The following is a 25,387-nucleotide window of genomic DNA, read 5'->3' as shown; positions in this document are numbered from 1 at the left end:
TTTTGGGGGGGGTAATGTTTCTAAAGTTCTCTCAGCTTCTCAGGAAGCATTCATATACCAAACTGGAAAGACTCCAGGTCCCATGAAGATCTGCTGCACTCATTGCTACATAAAATATTTTATGTCAGAGAAAGGAGACTGTAGTTTTAAAGCAAAGACATAATATATTACTGTTGCTTCATGTATGCATTTGCCATGCAGGAAGATAGATAGAATTAATTAAATAATAATTTTCCTGCTGGATAACAAACATGGTAGAAGGGATAATGAAATGGCAGAACTGCCTAAATCTTCCTGCTCTCAAAACACAGTATATTACGCATCCTACTGAAAGGCCATAACTAGACAGGAGAGAGAAGGGTTTCTTTTTGTCTGGGATGCTCTGCTATGGACCGGGCACAGCTTGCTAGAGGTTGAGGTGGGGCCCATGTTTAATCCTTACAGGAGTAACTGAGCCCACAGACTACAAAAATGCTTCTGGATTGGGAGGGGTGACAAGTACAAAAAGCAAGGAGCCTGAAGAGAGGCTGTAGCCAGAGGCACACTTCAAGACAAGTGTCACAGCTGATGGACAGAAGATTTCCCAGGAACCTATAGGAAATGGTGCTGTTTGCTCAATTCAGAAAGTTACTGAGAGCTATTGGACTAAAAGGCAAGACTGAAGGAAGAGATCATCCCCTGCTCAAAATGATTCACCCTCGATACTGATTTAATGTCTCGTGAAGCAGACAAGTTCTCTCTATTTAAAGAGTTACCTCATTCTAGTTTAAAGATTGGTTTTACTCGGACACTAACACTAAAGACCCTGGAAGCCTCTGCAGTCCTCAAGAGAAGGTGGACAGCTTTACCTCAAGGCTGGGAGACTGACTGGTGAACTCTAACTACCTACCTCAGTTAATTGTTAAATACAAGTAAGTTGGCTTTTTCATCCCTCTTCATTTTTTAAGAACATATGAAAATAGATGAAGTCCTTTAATATATGCAATACTGTAAATTATTAAGAAAATCAAAACAGAAGTTTCAGTGCAAGAGGGGGGGAAAAAAAAAGCACACATAGAAAAGTCTACAGCCACACATCTCTATGCAGAAACGATGCAGACACAAGCAACTGAATGTCAACAGGCTTTGCAGACAAATTGCTATATATAACATAAGTAGTAAGGCTAACAAAAGGAAAATAAAATAGGTCAAGTATACTGTTTTTCTGAGACTTACCGGAAAAGGTCCCTGCACAGAAAAAGCACAAAAATGAAAGGAATCAAAAAAGAAGAAAAAATGAAAACCAACAACAGAAATTTATGCAAAAATCTGTGAACAATGGAAAACAATGCAAAAAAAAAAAATCACACTCAGCAGTACGCTTGGCTCATCAGACCTCAAAGGAACAAACAGACAAGACTGGTGACATAGGAGAGAACATTTAAAAGAAACAACAGACCTTACAGACCACTGGAATGTACAAGCAAACCTGCTTGTTGAGCTAACCTCAAATTAATTGCCTGGGATCCTTCCAGTTAACAGTCTTCTTAACAGAAAACAGTAAATGATATAAAAACTATTTATGCCATCACTGCATCTATAAGAACTGAAAGCTGTCCACAGTGATGGCAAGTGTTAGTAGTCTGATTTTTCAAATATTCAGACTAGTATTTTCTAGTCTGAAATTAGCAAGTTAACAGACTGGATGAAGAAAAACGCAAATATTTTTGCAGATATAAAAGTGCTTGCACTAAGAAACATAAGTAACATAACAAATTATTAAAGTTTAACACAGACCAAATATTTAACAGGAAATTAAAGAAGACTCACTTGTATGGTTTCTGAGGCAGGATACTGATTCGAGTCTTGTCAAGTATCTTCTTTAATTTGTTTCTTCCCCCAACTGTGTTGGCTTTACTTTTCTTATTTACTTTTTCTAATCCTATTACCTGCTCCACATCAACAGCAAGATCTGGGATGGAATAACGACTTGCCTTCTTAATATCACCAATTTTAGGCAGATGGGGAGCACCATTTCTCTTCTCCTCTGACAACCGTGTTAGAAGCTCTTTAAAAACTGCACAAGAGAAAAAAAGAGGGGAAAGGAGATGAACAAAAAAGAAAGTGCTGTGTACCAGATCAGTTTAAATGTTAGTCATTACAAAAAACTGCTTAGTGCATTCTGTCGATTCAAATATTAACCAAAATTAGATACAAGATTTTAAATAATTTTTAAATTTTAAAAAGAACATCCATCACCTGTAATAAAAATCATAAAATTGGTAAATTGGCCCAGCTTGGGAAAGAAATATACTGGATGATCACATGGTTGTATGGATCATGTCAACAGAAGCACTTTGACTTTTCAACTGAAGGACAGCTTTCTGCAGAATAGCAGCATGCATAAAAAGAGCCCATTAAACAAAGATGAGATGAGAAAACTAACAACTGAGAAGGGAGGTTTTAAACCAGCAACAAAAGCTTGCAGATGGACAAGAAATAATTAGCAACAGGAACAAAAGTCAGAAATCAGAGGGGAAATGGAAATTGTAACAAGGTCATAGTAAAAGCATGTGAAAACAGTTAGACATCTTGGATATTTGACAAGGCTGCTGTGCCCAACTGCCGGATGTACAAGAAAACATGAAGTCTTGGAAGGCTGACAGACTGGCTGCGGCATAATTAAAAAAAAGTCAAAGGGCTAAACCTGCTACTGCTCCCTACTGTCTACCTCCCCTCTCTAGCAAAAAGTCATCCCTGAGACAGAAATACCTGATGAACTGGTGAATGAGATGATCTCCTATTGCAGTTTTTAACTTGGCAGAAGTGTTGGTACACTTAAATAGGTCACAAAAAAATCTGAAGTGGAGAGTAAGTGAGACGTTCTGAATGAGAGTGGTAGTGCCCATGAACAGATGGGGAAAGTCACCTGATGACTTGATTTGTAATAACAAATGACAGTCTTGAAGTTATGAAACTGTGCTGAGAAGGCTTTTTGTTTTAGGAAGAGAGAAAACTTTGCATTCTCAACAGTTCCTCCTTACTAGAAGTGGAATACCTTAGATGAAAACAACCATAAAATACGAAAGCATTTAAAGAAAGTGAAGAGTAAGAAAAGCAGAGTAATCAGTCAAAGAATATGAGCTGGGCAGGGTCTTGAGAAGATAAACTAAGAAATAAATGAATGTCAGCCAGCTGGCACTTACTGAACAAGTCTATGTTAAATATACAAAAGCAATCTGCCTTGAAAATGAATAAAAACAAAAAGCAAAGACAGACATAATTGTCTCTTTGGTATTTTCTATGAAACCAATTATTAAAAAGAATTGTAGAAAAAGTGGGGACAAGGGCAAGCAGCTAAAGCATGAGTATTAAGGGCAAGGTTTTACGCCAGTTTGTCTTAAAAACTCATCCTTATCTCCTGAGGTCCATGACAAATTACAAGGGACTCAAAAAGCTTCAAGTAAGAAAGAGAGAAATAAATGTGAAGGAAAATAATCTGAGCAAATAGCTGTACTTTAGAAAAGGATCTGGGGGCTACATAGACAGATTAGATATAAATAAGGAGATGCTATTAAAAAAGGCTACTCTCCTTTTGGGATTTGTTGATAAGGAATATCATATGCAAGACACAGGAATTAACTGTTCTGACACACTGTTATGGTGCGATTTCAGTATTTGGAGAGGAGCCACAAGATAAAATACTTAGAAAACACAAATTATGAGGAAATGAAGAAACCAGGTTTAGTCTTTTAAGATTAAAAGAACACATGAATCAAAAAACCCTACTGCGCAAAAGACATTTATAAAGAGCTTACTCCTATACACTAAAAAAAAAAAAAAAGCACATACTGCAAAACAAGCATATACTGATACTAAGAAATGTCTTTTAATTATTAGGATGGCAGAATATTAGCATCTTTTCTGCAAAGAAATAACAAAAAGTTTCCTAGGAAACATACTTGACAAACATTTTTTGGAGATAACCTAAGCATACTTAATCATCACCTAGTGAAGTGACATCCTGTGGTAATACTCTGACCTACCTATTTGTGATGAAGAACCTAAATCTGAGAGATTTTGGAAATGTATCACTAAATCACATGAACAATCCAAGTATCCAGTCGTAAAGATCAAGTTAGGAGGAGGAAAAAAAGAAAAAAAAAGGAAAGAGAAAGAGAAAGAGAATAGATTTGGAGGATAGCAAGATTGTTTTGACCTGGCTGGCATGGAAGTTTTTATTAATCTTGCTGCAGTGAAAAAGTATGAACAAATACAGAAGAAAATTAACATCACTAAAATCCTGAAATTCCAGAAGAGGCTTCTTTCCTGGGAAAGTACTAAATATTATACAAAAATGCTTTCTAGAAGTTCAGCCTAAATGGTCCCAATAGTTCCTCCTCATCCTAAAACACGCACTTGTGAGAGTGAAGTCACTTCATAAGACCTATTTGTAAATTTTTCTCTGCAATTTGGATACAATGTATTTTAGGGCCTACAAACTTCCTTCTTTTCCTATTCTTCTCACTTCTGAAATGTTTCAAATACAATTATTTTAAACTATTTCCAAACATTAGCTGTACATAAATCAAAGACTTCATCTAAAGTTAGAACACAAGTTGGAACAAGAAGTGCACACAAACTTACCAAATAAATTGGTTTTCACAGTGATAGACAGATGAGTGTTATTTCTAAGAATTTCCATGGCTTTTGATAGCTGAATGTTTTCAAAGTTTTGACCATTCACTTCCAGTATCTAAAAATACAAACAGGTAGTGTTATTTTATTTAGCAGAAAAAAAAGAAAAGAAGAGAAAAGCATTTTAAAAATACCTACCTGGTCTCCACGTTTCAAGCCTGCTTCTGTAGCTTTGCTACCAAAATCTACACTGTCCACAAAGATTCCAAATCCCTTTTCTGACCCTCCCAGCAGGATAAAAGGCAAAGGGGCTTCTCGAGATGGCTTTGTTAAGGTTATCAATCTTCGTTTAGCTTTAGCAGCACAAGCAATATTTAACAGCCTCAAATGTCCACCCATTTTCTACACGAGAAAGAGAAAAGCATAATAAGTTATATATAAAATGGTCTGATTACTCCCTGCCATCCCAAATTGTCAGAAAACCTCATTCATACCTCTCTCTCCAAATTGTTCTCAAATTCCTCCAGAAATCGAGTCATAGCAGGATCTCCTTCAAAATCATTGAAGTGATTGTTCACCCACAACAATACTACCCGTGTAACCTGAAAATTAATCAATAACATGAAGATTTTCCAGGAATGACCAGATCAGCACTATTGCTAAGTCCTTTAGAAATACCACTTATTAGAGATTATGTAAATATCAGTTGGGAAACCTAAATATTATGGGTCCAAAGCTCATGTCACTGATAGGTAACAATGTACCAAGAGGACAGAACAAAACAAGTATTAAAATAACTTAGGAGTTAAATTGCACTAAGAAAACTAAGAGTTCAAAAATTAACACTGGCTGTATCCAATTTGTTTATGAGTAGGGACAGAGCATGCAGGTAAAGAACACTGAGTCAGATCCACCTGCGACTTGCATGAACAATTTCCCGTTTATGCACATTTCCAGGTTTGCTCTATCCTTAATTCTTGTAGCACACGATCACAAAGGCTTCCTATATTGTTTTATACTGACTCTTCCAACTTACAAAACTTTAGATAAGCCACCACTAACTTCATTAGGCATTTGCCTGTGTAAAAGAACTATTGTATGTTTACAGAGGCAGGAAAGAGGAGCTATTGTGAGAAGCAGGAAAGAGCTCTTGGAGTCAATACATGCATTCTTAATTCTCATCTTTAGATTAAACCTTTCCATTTATTCTTCCTCCTTTCTCTCTCTCCACCCCTACTCCTCCCAGCAACTATGACTATATGACTATGAAGTTCAGAAGGATCTCATGTGGTAATTTACAGTATGGTAAAAAAAAAAAAAACTTAAAGGAGTACTATCAACTAGTATTACTGAAGGTAAGGCTACAAAACAAGAACTACATTTTGTTTCTTTTAATTTATGCTTCCACCATAAAATTTGATCTTAGTATGCAATATGACCTGGAAAATCAGCAGCAGCTGTCCTGACAAAATAAAAAAAAGTTTGATGTTCAGAATGAAAATAGATTCATACAATTTTTAAAGGTTCTTGAATCAAGAACAGTTGGGCCACTCAGTTATCTCAAAAATACAGCTACATTTTTTTCTTTTATGTGGGGAAAGCAAGTTTGGCCAGGGGAGGGAGAGGAAGGCTAAACACCCGAAGAACTGGAGTTTAAGAACAAAATCTCATACAAACATTAATCGTACAAAGCTAATCACTACCCGTTCATTGCATCTGCCCAACACCAAAGCCCTTGTAGTCTCTTGTGCTAAAGATCTAAGGCTTGAGCAACCTAAAATAATGGGAGCTGCATTGTGTTTATATGGTTGCCAAGTAGGTTCCTATACATCCAGTAAAGCAAGTGAATTTAGAAGAATTGCTGAAATTCATTACTAAACTAATCAACTATTTTAAAACTGCTTAGAGAGCTTAGATTTCTAAAAAGAGATAACTGCACACTACATGTGCTGCAGCTCCTAGTCATAGTGGAGTAGCTAGGGGTAGCATTTCTGGCATATTTGAGATTTTTCCATCTTTAAAATTGAAGACAAAACTTCCTTCCTTTCTGTTTAACCTCTTTGCTGTTTTTCATTAATACGGATCATATTGGAAGATCCAGATAAAGGTCTGTTTAAATTTAGGCTATTCACAGATTTTTTTAAAATGGCTGAGAAGTTCCAAGCCATCCCATGTAATGTATTTTAAATCATTGCAGTGATAGTTTCAAAATCAATGCTTCTTTCAAGGCTGTGACTTACTATGGTACCCAACACACACTGCACTGAAAAGGGCTGAACACCGACTTTCAGAAGAATGCCATTACTTATACCACAAACAGGAACAACATTAAAAGAAGATTAAATGTGCAAAGTCAAGTACCTTAGTGTTAGGCAAACTATAAGGTTAGCTCTCACATGTCCCAGGCTGGTTACTTCTACTCACTCTCAGAAACAAATTTTACTCATCTATTTTCCTCTCCTCACTAACAGCCCCCAATACAAAACAGCCAAAATCTTCCAGACTCCTCGTTCCCCACTTGCTTCTGACTCTTGCCTTTCTCGCACTTGAATCAAGCAGCCTTTTTGTCAGGGATACTTGATGCCAGCAAGGGTTGGTTATGGAAACAACAAAGAGTTGCTCTGTTTTAGACCTGCTACTAGCCGTGACATGCCTCACTGCAGACAACACTCGCTCGTGCTTTGGGGCTCTTGGGGCTCGTGCACACGGGGGCTACTGAGGGGAATATCCATGGAAGGAAAAAGAGGAAAAATAAGTCTAAAGATGATGAACTCCAGTATTACAAGCTCTGAAGCTCTAGCAAGTCTATACTAAACAGTATTAGTTGCAACTTTCCAGTATTTACAGCACAGTCAGATTTTCACAGGAACAGCAGTTAGCACTTCCCTGAAACAAAGCTCATCCTCTCTGCCAAATTTAAGGTGCTTGCTGCAAGGCACAGATTTACTAGCACTTCTAGTAAAAGAGACATCTAGATTTAAAGAAATGTTGAAAACGAAACTTTTCTTTAATCTCATTGATACAATCCATTTAGCTTCAAATTTTTCAAAAACCACTTTTTACTAGAAATTTGCATTTAACAAAGTCGTATATAATTGAAAATAAAGCACTGCAGTGTGAAGCACTGTATAGCCTCAATAGACAGCGCTATCAGTGTGCCAAAACTGAATATACAGGGCCTTATTCTCCCACCATGGCAGTTTTGTTTGGGGTAAGGGGTGTTTAATTGCTTTTTTGTGTTTGGGATTTTTTTTAATGCTGTGTAAGGCTCAACAAGAAAGAGGCTCAATAAATTCTTTACAATGGCTATAACGTCTTTATATAAAAACAAGTTATCACAAAGTGATTGCCAAGTTCTGTTAACTAGTATTATGTAAGGAAAACAAAGACCTTGGTTATATGCTCAAGTTTCAAGGCAAAATAGAATTCTATTGAATAATATTAAATAAAAATGCTAGTTATTGGAAAAAACTTTTGCTATATTTACAAGCAACTAATTTATGTTGTAAAAACACAAGGTAAAACAACTCCCTTGATCACATTAGTATTTGAAATAAAGTACATTTAAAAAAAGAAAAACTTTTATCCATATATTCTGCTATTAAAATTTGTCACAAACTATTATTCATGTCTTTTTCAGCTATAGTCACTCTCTTGAAAATATAGTAAACGTTTTTATTTTATTCTTACTAACTTTTATTTCAATGCAAATGATAACAGGTATATAATTTAGGGGATTTTAACCTTGTCCCTGAGGCTGGGGTCATTGAACCACTCCAACAACTTCTTGCCCACTTCCATTGGGCTGGAAAGAAAGGTCCGATAGGTCAACAGGAAATCTTCTATAAATGTTGGATCTACCACAGAGTGTTCCTCCACCAGATGCATTGTTAACCTTTCAGCTGTTCCCTGTAACAAATAAAACCTTCTTTATTAAAATACAGTTTAAGTAAATGCATATTTGCTGTCTGGTAACATACTTATGATACATTAAACCAGAAAGAATAATAAGGGCATCTATTGACTGATGAACTAAGCAAATATAATAGCTTAATCATTGCAATAAGAAATTTAATAAATTTCTGTAATTAAGTTATACAGAAATCACCTAATTATCAATGTCAGTAATTCTAAACAGAAAAACTACAAGTATTAACCCTTTATTTCAAAGTGTTGATACTTTTGAATACATATCTCAGTTAATCCTGGGCCTTACTTGCCAAGTCTAGATGTCTACGGAGCATACCTGACTTTTGCAAGCCTCTCCATCTTTTGCTTTTACCTTGATGACAATGTGACCTTTTCTCGTTCCAGTGCGATCAAGCTCCCTGTGCTCCTTCACCATCACAATCTCCCCTTCCTCTTCTACCTTCTGCATGTTCTTTTCCACTTGATTAAGGATGCGGCAATAATCTTGCTGGGCTATACAAACAAACTGGAAGAATCATCACACATGAGTATTAAAAGAGAAAGTTTTCAGAAAACTGTTTAGACATATGAGGCAGTACTCTATTATTACAAAAGATAAAGTAGTCTCTCAAGCCACAGTTGGCCAAATTTGTCTGTCCAGCAGTTCAACTGTAGTAAGCTGATGAATACTCAAGCATGGTAATTCCACTGCAATTTTGCACTTAGAGATCAAGATTCATCAGTGCAAAATGATTTAGCATTACTAGGCATTTTTGTTTAATTGCTTTTATCTCCTTCTTTGCTGGAGAGGAAGATCAGTACTCTATCTGATATTTTTTCCTCATATTTTAGCTTTTATGTGGTATTTAAAAGGTGTAAGAAAGAATGAAGGGAAAACCTTATTCTTGATTTTTGTGCCCACTGCTATTGACAATACTTTTAATTTTTCATAGCAACCATATATGAAGTCAGTCATTAAGAAAGCTAACATTTATTCATTTACGTAAGCGCCGTCATACAGAAACAAATCACTTTTTGGTTAAAGTATAATGAAGAAGAAAAATTTTCTGCCATCATCGGCTCAGCAAGGCATAAGTGAAAGAATAAATCACAGAATGGTGGTAAATACCTTAGGAATATTCCTGGAACCTACAATATTCAAATATAATTAAGAACACCCACTCCAATTTGCAAAACTTTTAGATTGTATTCACAGTGAATAATCTTCTGTAACTTGTTAAATGTTTTATACCTTTATTTCTTTTTATGGGTAAATACTGAAGATTAAACTGCCTTCTCATATAAACTTGGATCATTAACTGAAAAGAAATTATGTGTTTCTTTTGATTGCTGGATTGTAAATCATCATGTACTTAGGGCAAAGGCATGAGCTTCACTGAGACAATATTTTTAACTGCATTCTTCCCAATTCATTTACATAACTTTTGTATTTCCAACAGCTAGTACTAGTTGAAACAGTTTTCCTACAATTTGGATTTCTTGGAAAACGTTTTCCAAACAGATACCATTTATGCACTTATTGGAAGTTAGACAGGCAAACTAAACCAGGTGATTCAGTTAATACTCATTTTCACCCATTTCAAAGGACATCTGTTGGAAGCTAACTAGCCATCAGGACCAGGCAAAATTTTTAAATTCGCCTTGGCTATTATCATCAGGATGGAAATAAGGAAATAGCAACCACACATCCAAGTTAGGCTTATTTTCTCATGTTATGTGAAATGCTCCTTATATCTGACTACTTGTGTTAGTAAGGGTCAAGAAGTTTTCTTTGAAAGTCCAGATTGACTGAAACTAGAAGACTTTCTACTCTTCATACTTCAGACCATAGGACAGAGAGCTTGTATTACTCTAAGATTCAGTAGTTGAGTCCAGTAAGGAAGGATGGCTATTACCTGCAGAAGTAAAAGAGCCCATATAGCAGGCTAACAGACCTTGAGCTCCTCCTAAGGGAAAGTTTGAAGCAACGAATATATGCAACAAGCTGCTGGGCCTCTATTTCTGGAGAAAGTGTGTAGACAAACCTCTTGACCCAAAATTGTCCCTATCTGGATCAGCGGAAGAAGATTTCCCGGACTGTGAGTACTAACAGCAGGACCCATATTTCCCAAACATTGACAGGGTTATGCATTGGAGATTTTATATATACACAGTTTTCAATAAACTGCATTTGGCCATGTAGCCACATTACTTCTATGTGTATGCGATTTTGCATATATTACAGTCAAACACTCTACCTGGCAGTCATCCACTTTGGTTCTCATCACTCCTTTCATATATTCCTTCTCCATGGTAGGGGAAACACCAAAACTGTTTCCCATGCACAGTATCTCTGTTCTTCCATCAGGATACGTCACCTCCACAGAACCATTTAAAATGACTGACCAGGAATCCAGCTACAAATTAAATGTTGCAGGATACATGAAGTCTGAGTCATTTAACATTCTAATATCATACTATATAGATACAATCCTCACAGTTCTAAAGGACAAGAGTTAATTTTCTATCAGCTATTAAAAATATTTATAAGCTAGTTTACCTCGAATGTGTAACCATTTCCAGCTCAAGAAAATTGGAATCTTTAAACTCTTAACATAAAAATTAAATAAAACTATGTAAAACAGTATAAAATAAATGGAAGGCTTTAAAACACTAGAATAAGCTTTCAGAATCAGCTCCAATAGGCAGGAAGCATTTCTGTGTGCGTTATGAAGAGTGTTTTTCTTATGCTTTTATTGTAGGCGTTCGGAATGCTGTGCAGATGCTTAAACAAAAGGTTTTAATCTAACACTCAACAAGAGAGGCTTAATTTACATGCTCAATGCTTTTTTTTTTTTTTTAAGCAACGAAAGAGGACCTTAATGCTGGAGTCTAGGATGTCTGCACAATAGGAGAGTCTAAAGTCAAAAGTAAGTTCTACCGACCTCTTCCCCATCGTTCAGTACAATAGTTCCTGCTCTCTCCACAACTGCAAACACCATCACAGCACAGAGCTCTCTCCTCACCGACATTGTCATGTTGGCAAAAGCAGGCAATTGATGCATGAATTCCAGTAGTTGTTCTGAAGGAAAAAAAGCCCACTGAGTTGTACATGTCAAAACAACAAAGTACAGCAAAGACAGTTCTACAGAAAGATGCCTGGGGCTACTTAAGTTAAAATGCTGCACAATCGTTTCCGTAAACTAATAAACCATCTACAGTGGCCTGCTGTAATTACTGGGTATTTTGCAGGCACAGACCTGCTGGTCATATCATCAATAGACGGCCTGCATAGTAAAAGTCAGCATAATGGAAGAGTTGTAATGCAGCCAAGAGCTTTGAATACAGCCAATGAAATCTTAATACTCTGTCCAGCCACTGCAATAATTCAATTAAAACTATGATAGGCTTATTTAAAACATAGTAAGTCATTAAGAAGGAAAATTTTACAAAACCAAGCAAGTTCATTGGTAAAGCCATCCCTTCAGAGTCTACACTTAAATTGCACATGATTGTCACATGCCCATTCACAGAATCCCCCCGGGTTAGAAAGACAGAACGCAATTACTGTTGCACAGGTGACTATTGCTAACTTAGCTTCTGCATGCATTGGAGTTGCACTTATACTTGACTGCCAACAACTCCCATATTTTCACTTTTTACATTGTTTGCGGCTACACAGAGCTCAGTTCTTCTTAATAGTTCTGCTGAGGGTTTATAAATCCTTAATGCAGGATGTACTTTGCATTTAGTTGTACCTAATAAAAAGTCAATTTAACCCCATTTTCTTTCTAAATTTTTTTAAGTTATACTTTAATAAACAGATAAATAGTTTTAAAATGGAGTCAGTGAAACAGATTAGGTTAGAAAGTGTAAGAATTAAAATTTTAGTTCTGTATTGCTTTGCTTTCAATATATTAGACTATGTTAACACAGCAAATTACTTTTAGTAAATACACACTTATGTAAAGGTTTTATGACCCCAATATTAGTTTTTTTTTTTAAAAAATGCAATGTATGTGTCAGTGTAAAAACAGACACAAATCACAACTTACGATTAACAAAAAATTAATGTAATAAGCATCCATAATTGACATTAATGTTGATTTTGCCAAGGTTTTGTAAAACTATTTCCCATAAGCCACATTCTTTACTTTATATTTTTATTTGATATTTGTGATATCAATTACAAGTTGAATCCTGAGATCTAACAGGCCAGCACTAATAACTTTCACCCATTCCATGGGCATTTTCAATTTCTTCTTTGGAGATACTCATTCACTCCTTTTTTATAAGCAAGCTTACAGAATAAACACTAAACATACCAAGTACAAAAGCCTCTGACTAAAATAAAACCTCAAGCTAAAGAAGTACATTTCTCTGGTGAAGGAAAACAAGTTTCATAGTATTTTACTACACTGTATTAACTTACCAATGTCATCATCTGTCCTGTCTATTGGGTCTTTCTCCAGGCAGTCTCTTACAATATCCCTACTCATCAAAGGATCTGATGCCCTTTCAATGTCTTCTTCATCGTCATCATCCTCTGAATCCACTGCCGTCTCTGGCAACCCACTGAGATCCATATCACCAGCCTCACTTTCTGTAGCCTAAATTCATATATAAACAATTAAAGAAAATTAAAGCATTCAAACGTGTTCTTCACCGCTACAATTTCCTAATTAAATACACAGAAATGAATGTTACAACCTAACAGATAATCACTCAATTCAACTAAGACTTCTGATATTGCTTTTTTCCTTAAATTTCTTTTTAAAACAACTAGCTACATTAATCAACCCCAAAACCAACATTTTGAACAGCATTCAACACTGGTTTGAATCAGCCATATGCATATAGGATTCAACATATGGTTTTTAATCAGTAGGTCTAGGGAGAAGAGAGAGCAGACCTATTTTAAGGAACAATTTCTGGGAATAATAGCTGAATATCATATTTTTTTTAATAAACAGTTCATTTAAAACATGTTCTGTTCCCTCCCCAACATTCTATTTTCAGACCTTTACGAATGCAATACAGGTAACTTTAAGTAGACTTAGTTTGAGGGACTATGCACAGCATCAAAATACTACCAGAATTTTTCTATCATCAAGTAACCCAGGACTTTTTTTTATTTTCCAGTTAGAAGTGGTTAGCTATGGCTTTTATTTATTGATAAACAGTATAAGATTTAACAGATGCAGAAACAATGTGAAGTCACTGCTGAAAAAACATAGATGGACTACACAGAATATCTGCCAAACTTACTCTGCTAGAAATTTCATTAAAACGAACAAAAATGCTTGAGGACATTAGTACAGCACCTAAAGGTAAATACATTCTAATGATTCAGTTTTAAGACCAGACATTTAATAAATCCCACAGACATTTGTCTGTCATGGGAGATAAAGCTGCTTTTTCTCAGAAGCTGATTTAATATCCCAGCAGCTGCTCAGGCTCAGCTAGCATGATTTTTAAGGAAATGCAAGCCTCTAATGAGAAAGTTTGAAGCCACGGCTTGACAAATCAAGTTTCACATGTCTTATTTGGATGGTTCGTTTCAGTGCCTCTGGAAGTAAGCAGCGCATCCACGTCTGCTTTAAAAATATTGCAGGGGACAAACATAGCCACTGAAGTCTGTTGTATCCATCTGTGTTTCATGTAAACAAACTGGTAAAAAACAAACAAACAAAACTCCCCTACCCCCCAAAACCCCACGTGCTAAGTCACCCTCCAAACAGAGCGGGGGTAACACAATGCTTGAGCAAAGTGATCCGTGTGTTTTTGCAGAGTGCTCTTCCCCGGCTCAGCCTGCCTCGCTGTGGCTGGCGTCTGCTGCTTTAATGCCACTACACGCAGCTGGGTTCTGAACGGCAGCATATGGCTGGAGAGGGATCGGGTCAGCCCGCGTCAGTCCTAGCTGCTGCGCCCTCCCGGGAGCAGCACGACCCCAGCTTTGTAACAGGGTCTTGTGAATATAAAAAGCATGACAGCAGCATCTACACCATGTTCAAATAATTCTCGCTCTGTGTTTTTAAAGGAGGCAAAAAAATGCTGAGCATTTCTTACACAGAATAAAGAAGGGTGTTACTGGCATATATACAAAAGTCATAGTACTGAAGGCAGTATTTTCATTAGTGGTATTGTTGTTCTTAATTTTCCCTGTGATGCATTCTCAACAGTAGCTCTAACTACTCTTACAAAATAACACTCACCAAATGAGACTGGTGGAAAAATTAGTGGGGATGAGTCAGGAGACATACAGAGCTTATGACACCGATCTGTCAAAATCATAAGTCTCCAACAGTGACAACTCCAGTGACTGTGTTACTGACTAATCCACTAGCCAAATTTGAAAATCTTCCCACTACTAGCAAATGCCATTCCTACCTGCCCAAAGTCAGTCCAATTTCTCAAAAGCATGATGGTAAGATGAATGCAGAGTTAAATTTAGTCCCACAACACTGACATATATGAGATACTTTGGAACCCAAGAAAATTCCACATATCATACAAAAAATTATTATTAAAAAACAAGTTATTTGTTCTAAAAAAAATGGACAGAAGTTGAAGCTCTATTACAAGTAAAAGTTAATGCTATTTTGAAAAATATTCTCGCACTGAAATTAAATGCAACTTTGCATTCAGAAGATACTTCTAAAAATTGCAACTAAAGGCTACAAACATTTTCTTAAGAGGACAGCTTTTTACAGAGCTAATTAAATCTTTGTGACAACTGAAGTCATTGTTATAAACCAGAATGATAAAGTAGCTATTTTTAGTTTAATAGTTATCCAAAAATACAAACCACCAAATTTATTACCAGTGCAGATTTTCCCTTTATAAACAGCATAAACCTGCTCTTAATAGAACTGCTGAACACCCTCAGATATCAATATTATATTCATCTTATACTTATGCATGAGGTGTAACAGCAGGTGAGATAACAGCATTATATTACTGCACTGCCTTCACATGGTACAATTAAATATTCAAGGTACAGTTTTTCATACTGTATTTTAAGATCACAGAAGCATTTATTTGTATACTGTTATAAATAGAGCTGATTCCAGCAAAGAGATGCTGTATTTCTGAGTAGCACTGTACTATGGTTCGGTATCTTCAAGCTTACCAGAAAACATCACTGCAAAAGCATCCATTGTCCAACCATAATAAATTAGGGAAAGGATTAAATTAGAAGTTTCCAAGTAAAGAGATGGCCTTTCATTAAATGCTAGATAATTCTGTGATGATACAGGAGTTATCTTGACTAGCTGTCATTTTTGTATTGCAATAGCAGCAACACAGCTTACTGAAACAAATGCAGCTCAGAATTAAATGTGACAATCCAGTGTAAAAAGAAAATTTATTAGTGTAACTTAATACACCTTTAAAAATAAACCTTATCTTTCGAGAAAAAAAATACATTTTCACAAGCAGCTTTCCGAAAATGTAATGATTTGATTAAGCAAAAGTCAGCAAAGCAATGCAACAGTAGTATTTCCACAGAAGCAATATGCATTCACAGTAGGAAAAAATTAAACATCCCACAAAGCTTCATTCTCAGTTTAGACATGCAGAAAGTTTTGCATTAGTTTTGTTACATCATTAAGCATAATTGGATCTCTCTTCATGTTAGAAGCACATACTAATTTATCTACAAGTACACTGCAAATAACTTAGTTCTTTAAGCTCAATAGTTTCTGCAGGACATTACGTGTTCAGGGTCCTCTTGTGACACACTAAGTTTCTCCACTATCCACCTTCTTCCACCTTGGTACTCCCTCATGGGTTAGGAGATTGAGTAACATGTACTTGGGAACCCTTAGTTATGAAGTAATTGCCACGCATTTGTGTAAGACTTACGGGAAAAACCTTGATTAGTTCCCTTGAGGATGGGGCCTTCTATCTAACAAGCCTTAGAAAATCCAGAACACCAGATGAATACCTTACGTAATTTGTACTGGAGTCAGTCATGAGGCTTATAGATTCCCAGGGCATTTAATCAAGGATCAAATACACCGCAGAAATGAGTGCTTTCATAGGTGCACATTGTCCTTTGTTTCTTGGGTAATTAGAGATAATTAGCTTCATTTACAAATAAATCTAAAGAGGTTACACAAGAAAAATGCTGGTTGGAACATAAACCAGAAAACAATTTCTCTCCAAAATCTGAATGGCAGTGGCAATGAAAATTTTCATATTAGGGAGCAGATTTTTTTCTTCACAGTGGAAAAGATGTCATGAGAAATTTGCTAAAGTTTCAGAGGAATCATGTAATAGCGACAGCCTAAGATTTTACTTGTCACATCACCAACAAGAAAGTCTGGAGACAAAGACTGACATTTTCAAGCCTGATATGAAAAGTTATTTCACATTAGGTAACTAAGGAGAATTGTCAGATTTTAAGCAGGATCTAGTAAGACCAATTTCCCAGTAGTGTAAAAACAGTTGTTCAAATTGCTAAGCATCTCCAACACCAAAATCACTTCTGCATTAGAGTGGTAACAGCTAATTAAACAAATATAGTGAAATAACTAGGAAAAGATGGAAAGTAAAGGAGCCTTGTATAAATTTTCAGTTAGCCTTTGGCTGCTTGACAGATTTTAGAAAAAAAAAAAACAATTATCATTCCCGTTAGGCCAAACTGGGCACACTGGGGAAACAGAAGACCCTGTTGGTTCCTTTAGACTGGTAGAAAAGGAAACTAAATATGCCCAACTCTAGTGGTCTTTCATTTTCAGGAGGCATCATGAACATGGACATAATGAGATCAGCTGAGGAAGATCACCTCCTCTACTGCCACATTTCCTTCTTCAACCAGTTCTTTGGGTATCTGCTGAGACACAGAGGCTCAGAAGAGGCCAAAGGAATGCCGGCTGATCCAATGGATCTATATCTTTACAGCCAAGTAACTTTTATTTCTGGTATTATAATTACTTTTTTCTCACACACATGCTTTGCTATGGAAGAGAAAGTGGAAAGAGTAGGAGAACTGCCTAGAAGTCTGGCTCTGTTTTGCGTGGCCTTCACTGTTTTGTCTTCTGTCCTGGTCTGGAGACAAAGATTCCAGCTGATCTTAACAATATAGAAAGAAAAACTAAAAGAAACTTAAGTTAACCACATAAACTACTGACTGATCTTCACTTTTTAATATTTTAAACAACTCTTATTAGACATTTTTCTCCAAATGTTCCCTAAAATTAAAAAAAATAAAATAAAAGCACTCATTTTGAAGGATAAATCTCCTGCTATGACTAATGTCACCACCTACACTGACAGTGCAAAATACCCAAATATTCCAGACACACAACACAACTTTGGAAAAACTCAAAAATGGAAAAGAAAAAAAGATGCTCATTTGTCTTTAAATTGCACAGGCCAAAAATAGGTTCATCAGTGTCTGCTGCAGCCCTTCAAGTCCATGAAGCTAACATAGAAAACAGTCAGGCCCAGCTCAAATTATTTTTTGATCATCGTGCTTGAAAGAGGGCTACAAAATAAACTGAAACTGAAATTAAGAACATTGATTGGTAAAAAAAAAATTTTTTTTGACATCCTAATTTATAAGCCGTTTACTATTGATACAAAACACCACAAACACTGGCACTATATCTTTAGTGAAATCACGTGCAAAAGTCCCACTAACTTGAAAGATTTCCTCCTGCGATTGTATAGGCACACTAGATACAGCTTTTTCACAGAGAGAAGGCATGGATGGAGTTTTGCTTTGCATTAGCTTCCAACTCACTGGATAAAAGGTTACAATATCAATAAATTGCCATGACATTCAATCCATATAGATAATTATAATATTTTAGGATATATATAAGATATAATTAGTTACAATATATAAAACGAGCACGTATAACTAATGCACACACAAATCATACAAAAATTTACAGCAGTAAATCTACTTTTTCACGCACCACTGACAAGAATGCAAGTGGTCATGAAACACCCTGAAACTCATTCAGTTTAAAATTTTTACTGCTCTCTCTTCATAATTATCCTTTTATAATCTATTCTAAGACTTACAGCATAGCAGCCCATATCTGTCTCAGGAGCCAGTTTTAGCGGTGTTCCTCTCTAGGGATGGAATAATTTAATAATCCAGACAACACACCCCAGGAACACTGTTCTTGCCTATTGCCAACTTTTTCAAAACGGAACAGTGTTCACTGACATCACCCGCATAGCTGCTTTACCTGAACTAGTCATAAGTGATCAGTACTGCACAGTACTTGGCCAAAACTGGGGAGTTCAGTAAGACCTATCTGAGACACTTCGAATGCCCTTGTGCCTTAGTGCCCTGCCCAGTTGCCCAGTTCCTTGCACTGCAGACTGCACTGATACAGTCAAAAAAAGACTGACTTATGCTTAAGGTAAACCTTTTTATTTTGCATATTGCAATAACAGACTTGCTTTGAGGCAGGCTGCACAAATCCTCTGATCTGAGAGAGGAAGGTTTGGGTTCTTTCAGAAAGAGAATTTCTGGAAGGTGGAAATTTCTTCTCGGAGTTACAACATCAGGCTTGTAAGAAAACAAGTTGATGTCTTGAGAAGTTCCCAGCAGTGCGTGCATCCTGGGAGGGTCACAGAAAGGATGTCAGTGCTTTCCTTCACCGCTCGGACCATGTGGAGCAGAGGGCAGCGGGCACAGAGCCTGCAGGAAGCCACGCCGGCTGACGGCAGCACAAGGCAGGCAAGGGCTGGCAGAGGAAAGGGCTAGATCAACACAACGCCGTCCCAAAAGATGGAAGAGGAGTAAGCCACGTTCACGGGTTTAGATTTCCCTGCTGTCAAACTGAGATCACCATCTGGTAATATAAGCAACAGGCATGCAGGTATACCTGGATCAGGTAATAGAGCAACAGGTATATAGGAAGCATTTCCTAAGCATGGGAAGCAGCAGTGAAGGCTTTTCTTTGCCAAGTCAACACACGAGAGAAGCAAAGGATTGTTGCTCTTGGCACACAGAAATGCACATACAATCTATCAACATCCAGCATCCCCTTCCTCTCCAGTCATACTACAGAGTTCGTCACACTTTACGGACTTGCTTCCTAAAATAAAAGTAATAACATTTAAAGTCTTTGCTGACAGGCACCTCAAACATTTTTTCAGACTTGGGTGGGGTAAAAAGAAAGGATTATATATTTCATTTTAACAAGTAATTCTTATCCTAAAAGAAGTTTTCATGTGCAACGTTTGACAAACAAATTTAGTTACAGCATTAATATTTAAAGGGAAGTATTCTCAGCTCAGTGCTGAAAGCATCTGAAGGTTCAGCTTCATGATTTATTCAAAAAAGAAAAAAATCTAAAAAGGCCAGGAATGTATTTTCACTGCAAACAGCTGCTCTTAAGGCTGCTGAAATAAAACTTACTGTGACGCAAAACATGACATATCATTAATTCAGATTTCAACAGTAAAGATCTAATTAATGGTACAATTTGAGAGGAAAACATTTATTTTATTTCTCAGTTGAAAGATAAGATGGCAATCTTTCAGAATCATTCCTTTCTACTTAGACATAATGAACAGAAGTCCATTCTATTGAAAAGAAAAAACACCATTATGTACAGAAAATAAAAATCAGAAGAACAACAATACTAAGTTTTGTCTAAGACCTATTAAAATAGAAATACAAAAGTGAATAGCTAGATGACTTGGTTTTGATTTATTGTTTCTAAAAACTTGGGAAAGAATTAAAAGGAAAAAAATTGGGAGAGGATAACTGATCCAATGTCTCTCACTTTCAAAAAGTAATTTCTACATTTATTTCATTTTTGTCTTGACTCTAGAGAATTCAAATTTCTGCAGTTTTATTTTGTTTTGGGTTTTTTGCATTTCTTTAACCTAATCTAACCTGAATATGCCTACATTACATTCCTTTATGACTGGAACTGAGGTAAGAAATTAATGATTTGCCACAATATGAAAAATCATTAAAAATGACAATACTAGATACAGCAAAGCTAAGAACTTAAGAATCTTATCATTTCCACACCTGAACTCATCAATTCAATTTTATTTTTTAATAAATATATCTTAAAGTATTAACACAAAATATAGGGTTACATTCCAAATTACTTGCTCACATTTCTTAATGTCTGTACACACAGGAGTTATTATAGTAATTATTCTGACATACCGTACAACTACATATATCTGAATATATCTGTGCCAAGACATCTTTAATAAGGAGTTAACTGCAGAGTAATTGAAGAAATCTGATAATATTTTTCTTAGGATCGTCAGAATGACAAAGTGCCTCAATTAAAATTTTTAAGTACGCCTTAAAAATAAATTTAAAGTACAACTTGAAACAAGAAAAATGTATGGTTCCCCATGTAAATACTTCGCAAAATTAGTAACTCTCAAAACACCACCCATCCTGTTGACTTCTTTATTGCAAACAAGAGCTCCTATGGAAGTCTTACACTAAGTACGTGACTACATACAGAAATATTTTTCTGAAGTTTCTATAGAAGTACCCCTCCTCAACCCCCGAAATTCAGTGATCCTTTTCAGAATTACAAAAGTCTTGCTGAAACTCTTTCTGAAAAATTTCCTTCAACTCATCTAGAAAGTAACTATATGACTATAATCTATCTAAATACCACCTACAACTGGGTCCCTAGAGGGACTTGTTATTTTTATGTTAAAGTGTAAAATCTTTGGAATGAAAGATATGAAAACCTATAGAAGATTTAAATAACAAAGCTGATTTTACATCATCTTCACTCTCACAGTATACACCTAAATCCTGTCTCGAAGCAATCTTCTCTTCAGAAGAAATTCTGACAAGTATACTTGATTGGCATACACTACGCTTAAAATGTTCAGTTACTTTGACTTTTTTTTTTGCAGAAATAAACCTTTGCATTATTGCGACTACTATTTAAATTGGACTGAGATTGTTTTTAGCCTACTCTCCTCAAGTTGATAGATTCTACAAAGGACAGCCAAAAAAACACCACTGTGCATCCTGGAGCACACAATATCAATTCTCACAGCTGAAGATGTACATATTTATATAGATGATGCTTTTCCCATTATTTAAATGGCCACATTTACTTACATTCAGTTGCCTTTCTAACATTTTGAAAAGCATCCAAAACAAACATTATTCCTCCTCTAGTAAACAGTACTTCATGGAGAACTGGTCATGTTAAGTTTTTAGAGATCTTTTTGATATAACAATGTTTTAATTAAATTTGGGTTTTTTTGTTGGTTTTTTTTTTTTTAGGATAACAAATTACTATATTTCCCTATCACAGGGATAAATCCTTTTCTTTGAAGTTGCAGGAACTGCTAATATCAAGAGGAGACTCTAGACTTTCTCCTTTCCTTTTATTATTTCAGGGTTGGGTGTTTTTTTTTCCTAATATGCCTTTAGATTGTAAACACACACACCCCAAATGCTCTAGGGACCCTTTGGATCAGTTTTACAGCAAGTCTCTCAAAACTCAAACTGCTTCAAACGAAGAACAAAGAGGTGCCCCAGAAGTATGAATCTACAATATCTCACCAGTTCAACCCCCCCATCTTTTCCAGGTGTCCAGGAGAAGCACTACCAAAATGCTAATGCTCAGTCTTTACAAGGTGGGGAAACTGGAATTTGCCCCTCGAGTCAGGTCTGCACAGGCTGCTCACTGCACACATCTTCCTCCCTAATATTGAATGTGCTCCAGTTTTTGAAGCCATTTAAAAATTGTAAAATATGGCATCAAGAAGAAAAATCCCTTGCATAACAAGGTCCTAGATCTTATAAAATCTTTATAGTTTTAAAATTCCGATCTAGTTCTTGATAATAATGTCCAGCTCATAGGCACTTTTCATCAACAGATCTCAAAGCCTTCTCAAAACAGCAGTAAACCTCTGTTTCCATTTTGCATATGGTAAATCAGACATATAGAAGTGAGGTGAAATGCTGAAGTCAGGAACAGAGTCCCTTATCTCAAGGCCACACTGTCTCTCCATGATGAAATCTAGGAACGTTTCCTCTCCAAAAACTACAAAATACAAACAGACTTCATGAAGTGCAACACTGCAGAAGGTTCAAATCCTGCACCTCTGCGTTTCTGACACAGATCCTGACAAACAAGGGAAACACATGTCATGTCACTGTGTTACAGATTACATGCTGTGTTTTCAAACAGCAGATGTAGCAAGTATTGGATAAAACCCTCAAACTATGACGGCTCAAGCAAAAATAATTTTTTGAAATCTGTTGATTTTTTCAGTAGATGAAAACTGACAATACACAATTGCACGGGCCTTCAGCTATTAATGTCAAAGCTGTTGGCACTGGCTTCTCCCAAGGGCATCCATTTCAGTCTTACCTGGTAGATATCAGAAAGGCTGCTGCTTCCTGAATCACTAGTGATGCTACATCCTGAGTGACTCGATGAAACGTGGGTCACCTGTGGGTGGAGACTGTCAGTAAGGTGCAGCTTTGTGAAATCTGCAGGAAGCTATAGATGGAGCAGAAAAAGCATCATTACAATTTGAGGTAGATACACAGCAAAAGGAATTTAAATCATTCATGTCACACTTCACTCCCTGCCAGCACCAACTGTATTAAGTAAACCACTGGGGACTGAGAATGCAGCTTACAAGTCTGAGACTTAGAGGGTTTTTTAATTCATTCAGAGGTCAGCAAAATATCAGCAAGTGCTGCAAGCATATCAAGAGATGCAAAAAAACATAGCTGAGGGCAAAAAACAATTAAACAATAACCCTAACGCCAAAACTCTTTAGTACCTTTCTACGGTGTTTAGATGGAATTAAACTGTACATGAATCTTATGATTGTTTTGGTTTTTTTATGTTGAAACAAGTAACCCACACCACACTGCTCTGTATTTGGCTAACTCCTTTGCTTTTTAAGTTCATAAAGTACTTTATAGACAAGTAAATTCCAAGACACTGAACTATTTGTTATACTTTGAGCCAAATAATGTGATAATAAAGAGAAAGCCTAGGAAAACTGACACTGCTGCAAAGAGCTACCATCCTGAAATGAGTCTGCTCACACATGTTGCTGAAAAATGAAACAAGACACTACATTTGGTCATCACCAAAATTTGTGATATATATTTTACTACTGCTTTACGCACACAGCTTCCATGAAAATTCACAAGAACTGTAAACATCAGACTGTAGAAAATTAACTTTCATATAGAAAAATATTTAAATTTTCAAGAAATATTTAAAACTCATTTCAGGAGCAAATTCAGCCATTCTCACTCATCTCCCCCAAAAGCTTTCATCCTATTGCTAGCCAATAAAAGTTTGTTAACATATTCATTTGGGTATGCAATAAACATTTCAATTATTAAAAAATAACTTTGCTTACTAATTTATTGCTGTTGTTTCAAGTCACACAGGGTAGGTGCTCTCTACTGAGGTGCATTTGTAACAAAAACATCACACATGGCCTTGGCACCATTCACATTCTCATTGGATGGAGGTGGAAATAAGAACTCGTTCAGCATTCAGATGCAAGAGTTTCGTCAGTATAAAAGTTTAGGAGAAAAGTCATCCATGAGCCACGAGAGAGAGCGTGTTTCAGAAAATGATCACCTTCATACAGCTAAAGATGCTGAGTAGTTTTATTGCTTTTTGCCTTGTTTAGGTCTGTGTTTACGGAACATGCCCTGTACGAACCTTGGCTTTAGCATCTGTGCTGAAAGCAGACCCACTGCAAAACTAGTCTTATTTAGACTGACTGCCCATTCCTGTCCTAATACACCTGAAAAGGATTTCTTCCTTATGCCAACATGATTGCATCAGTGATAGCAAAAGTGCCTAGAGTTTAAAGGATTCCTTCTCACTATTTTACCTGAAAGAGGGGCTAAAAACAGGAAGCAGACATGAACAACTCTGAAAGGCTTCTGCCAGCCCAGAGCTAGGTTTGATATTCATATGCCAATCAACAGCGAATGGACAATTAACAAAAGCAATGCTCTAATACATACAGCCAGAAAAATCTAATTATGTTCACCACTATTGTTTTTATACCAAAAGGAGAAAACGTAGTAAGAGAAAGTGTATCAGTTATAATATCTCTTGGCTCTGCTGCTTCTCTTTTTCATCTGTAGATTTGAATCAGCATGAAACTGAAGATTATTTACTGATGTTCAGGCCATTACATTCATTTTTGATCATGATTCAAACCACTCTGCAATTAAATATACATTCCATAGGTAGAATGTATGGGAAGTGAATCACCACTATTTTTCCTCCACAACAATGAATATGTCATTTACTCTTGTAAGTACAACAGCCTCCTAGAATTAAAGTAGTCCAGGTTTATTTCCAAGTGGAAAACCTACATAGTATTTTAACATCCATGCAAAAGTCACATAAGATCCACACATCTAAAGAAAACTCACAAAAAAAAGATAATATAATGTTTTGAGAGTTTTACATTTTATAAAGTAGTAACTATTTCAAACAATCACTAATAAATAGCAGCTCCAGAGGGAAATGCATGTCAACTCAGTCTGAGCCCAGCCAAACATGTTACTTTTTCATAATTTGTTTCAAATATGTCAGGAACAACTGCATTTACTTCATCAATGCAATAACAATTCTTAAGAAACTTACATCAAAGCAAATCCAGCCAGCCCGATAAAAAAATTAAATCAAGCTATGTTTAATACATAGCTCCACTTAAAAGTGTTTTAAAGGAACAGCCAGCATTTCAGATATGTTATTATGTAGGCAGTAGGAAAAGGCAAAAGATTCCACAATCCCAGATAAAATGCAATGCAATACGAGTAAGCCTTCTGAATACTTAGCTTGTAATCAACTAAATGTTTGGAGACTGCTGGTTTCGGAACAGTTTC

General features: G+C 36.2%; 1 protein-coding gene across 1 annotated transcript in view; it reads right to left on the bottom strand.

The window, feature by feature from the left end:
• The window catches only part of RAPGEF2 (Rap guanine nucleotide exchange factor 2), a 301,571-nt gene that overhangs the window by 26,394 nt on the left and 249,790 nt on the right, over nt 1-25,387 (bottom strand). The window contains exons 22-31 of the mRNA XM_067297871.1: nt 22,878-23,009; nt 12,959-13,136; nt 11,472-11,608; nt 10,785-10,943; nt 8,900-9,052; nt 8,362-8,526; nt 5,112-5,219; nt 4,816-5,019; nt 4,627-4,735; nt 1,810-2,056 (exon numbers count right to left, since the gene is read on the bottom strand). Coding sequence (XP_067153972.1) covers nt 1,810-2,056; nt 4,627-4,735; nt 4,816-5,019; nt 5,112-5,219; nt 8,362-8,526; nt 8,900-9,052; nt 10,785-10,943; nt 11,472-11,608; nt 12,959-13,136; nt 22,878-23,009 — 1,592 coding nt within the window. The remainder of the gene's footprint in view (nt 1-1,809; nt 2,057-4,626; nt 4,736-4,815; nt 5,020-5,111; nt 5,220-8,361; nt 8,527-8,899; nt 9,053-10,784; nt 10,944-11,471; nt 11,609-12,958; nt 13,137-22,877; nt 23,010-25,387) is intronic.

Source organism: Apteryx mantelli, chromosome 5 (genome assembly GCF_036417845.1).
Source record: "Apteryx mantelli isolate bAptMan1 chromosome 5, bAptMan1.hap1, whole genome shotgun sequence".
NCBI classification, from domain to species: Eukaryota; Metazoa; Chordata; class Aves; order Apterygiformes; family Apterygidae; genus Apteryx; species Apteryx mantelli.
The sequence above is the reverse complement of the archived record's forward strand: the minus strand, read 5'-3'. Positions and strand labels throughout refer to the sequence as shown.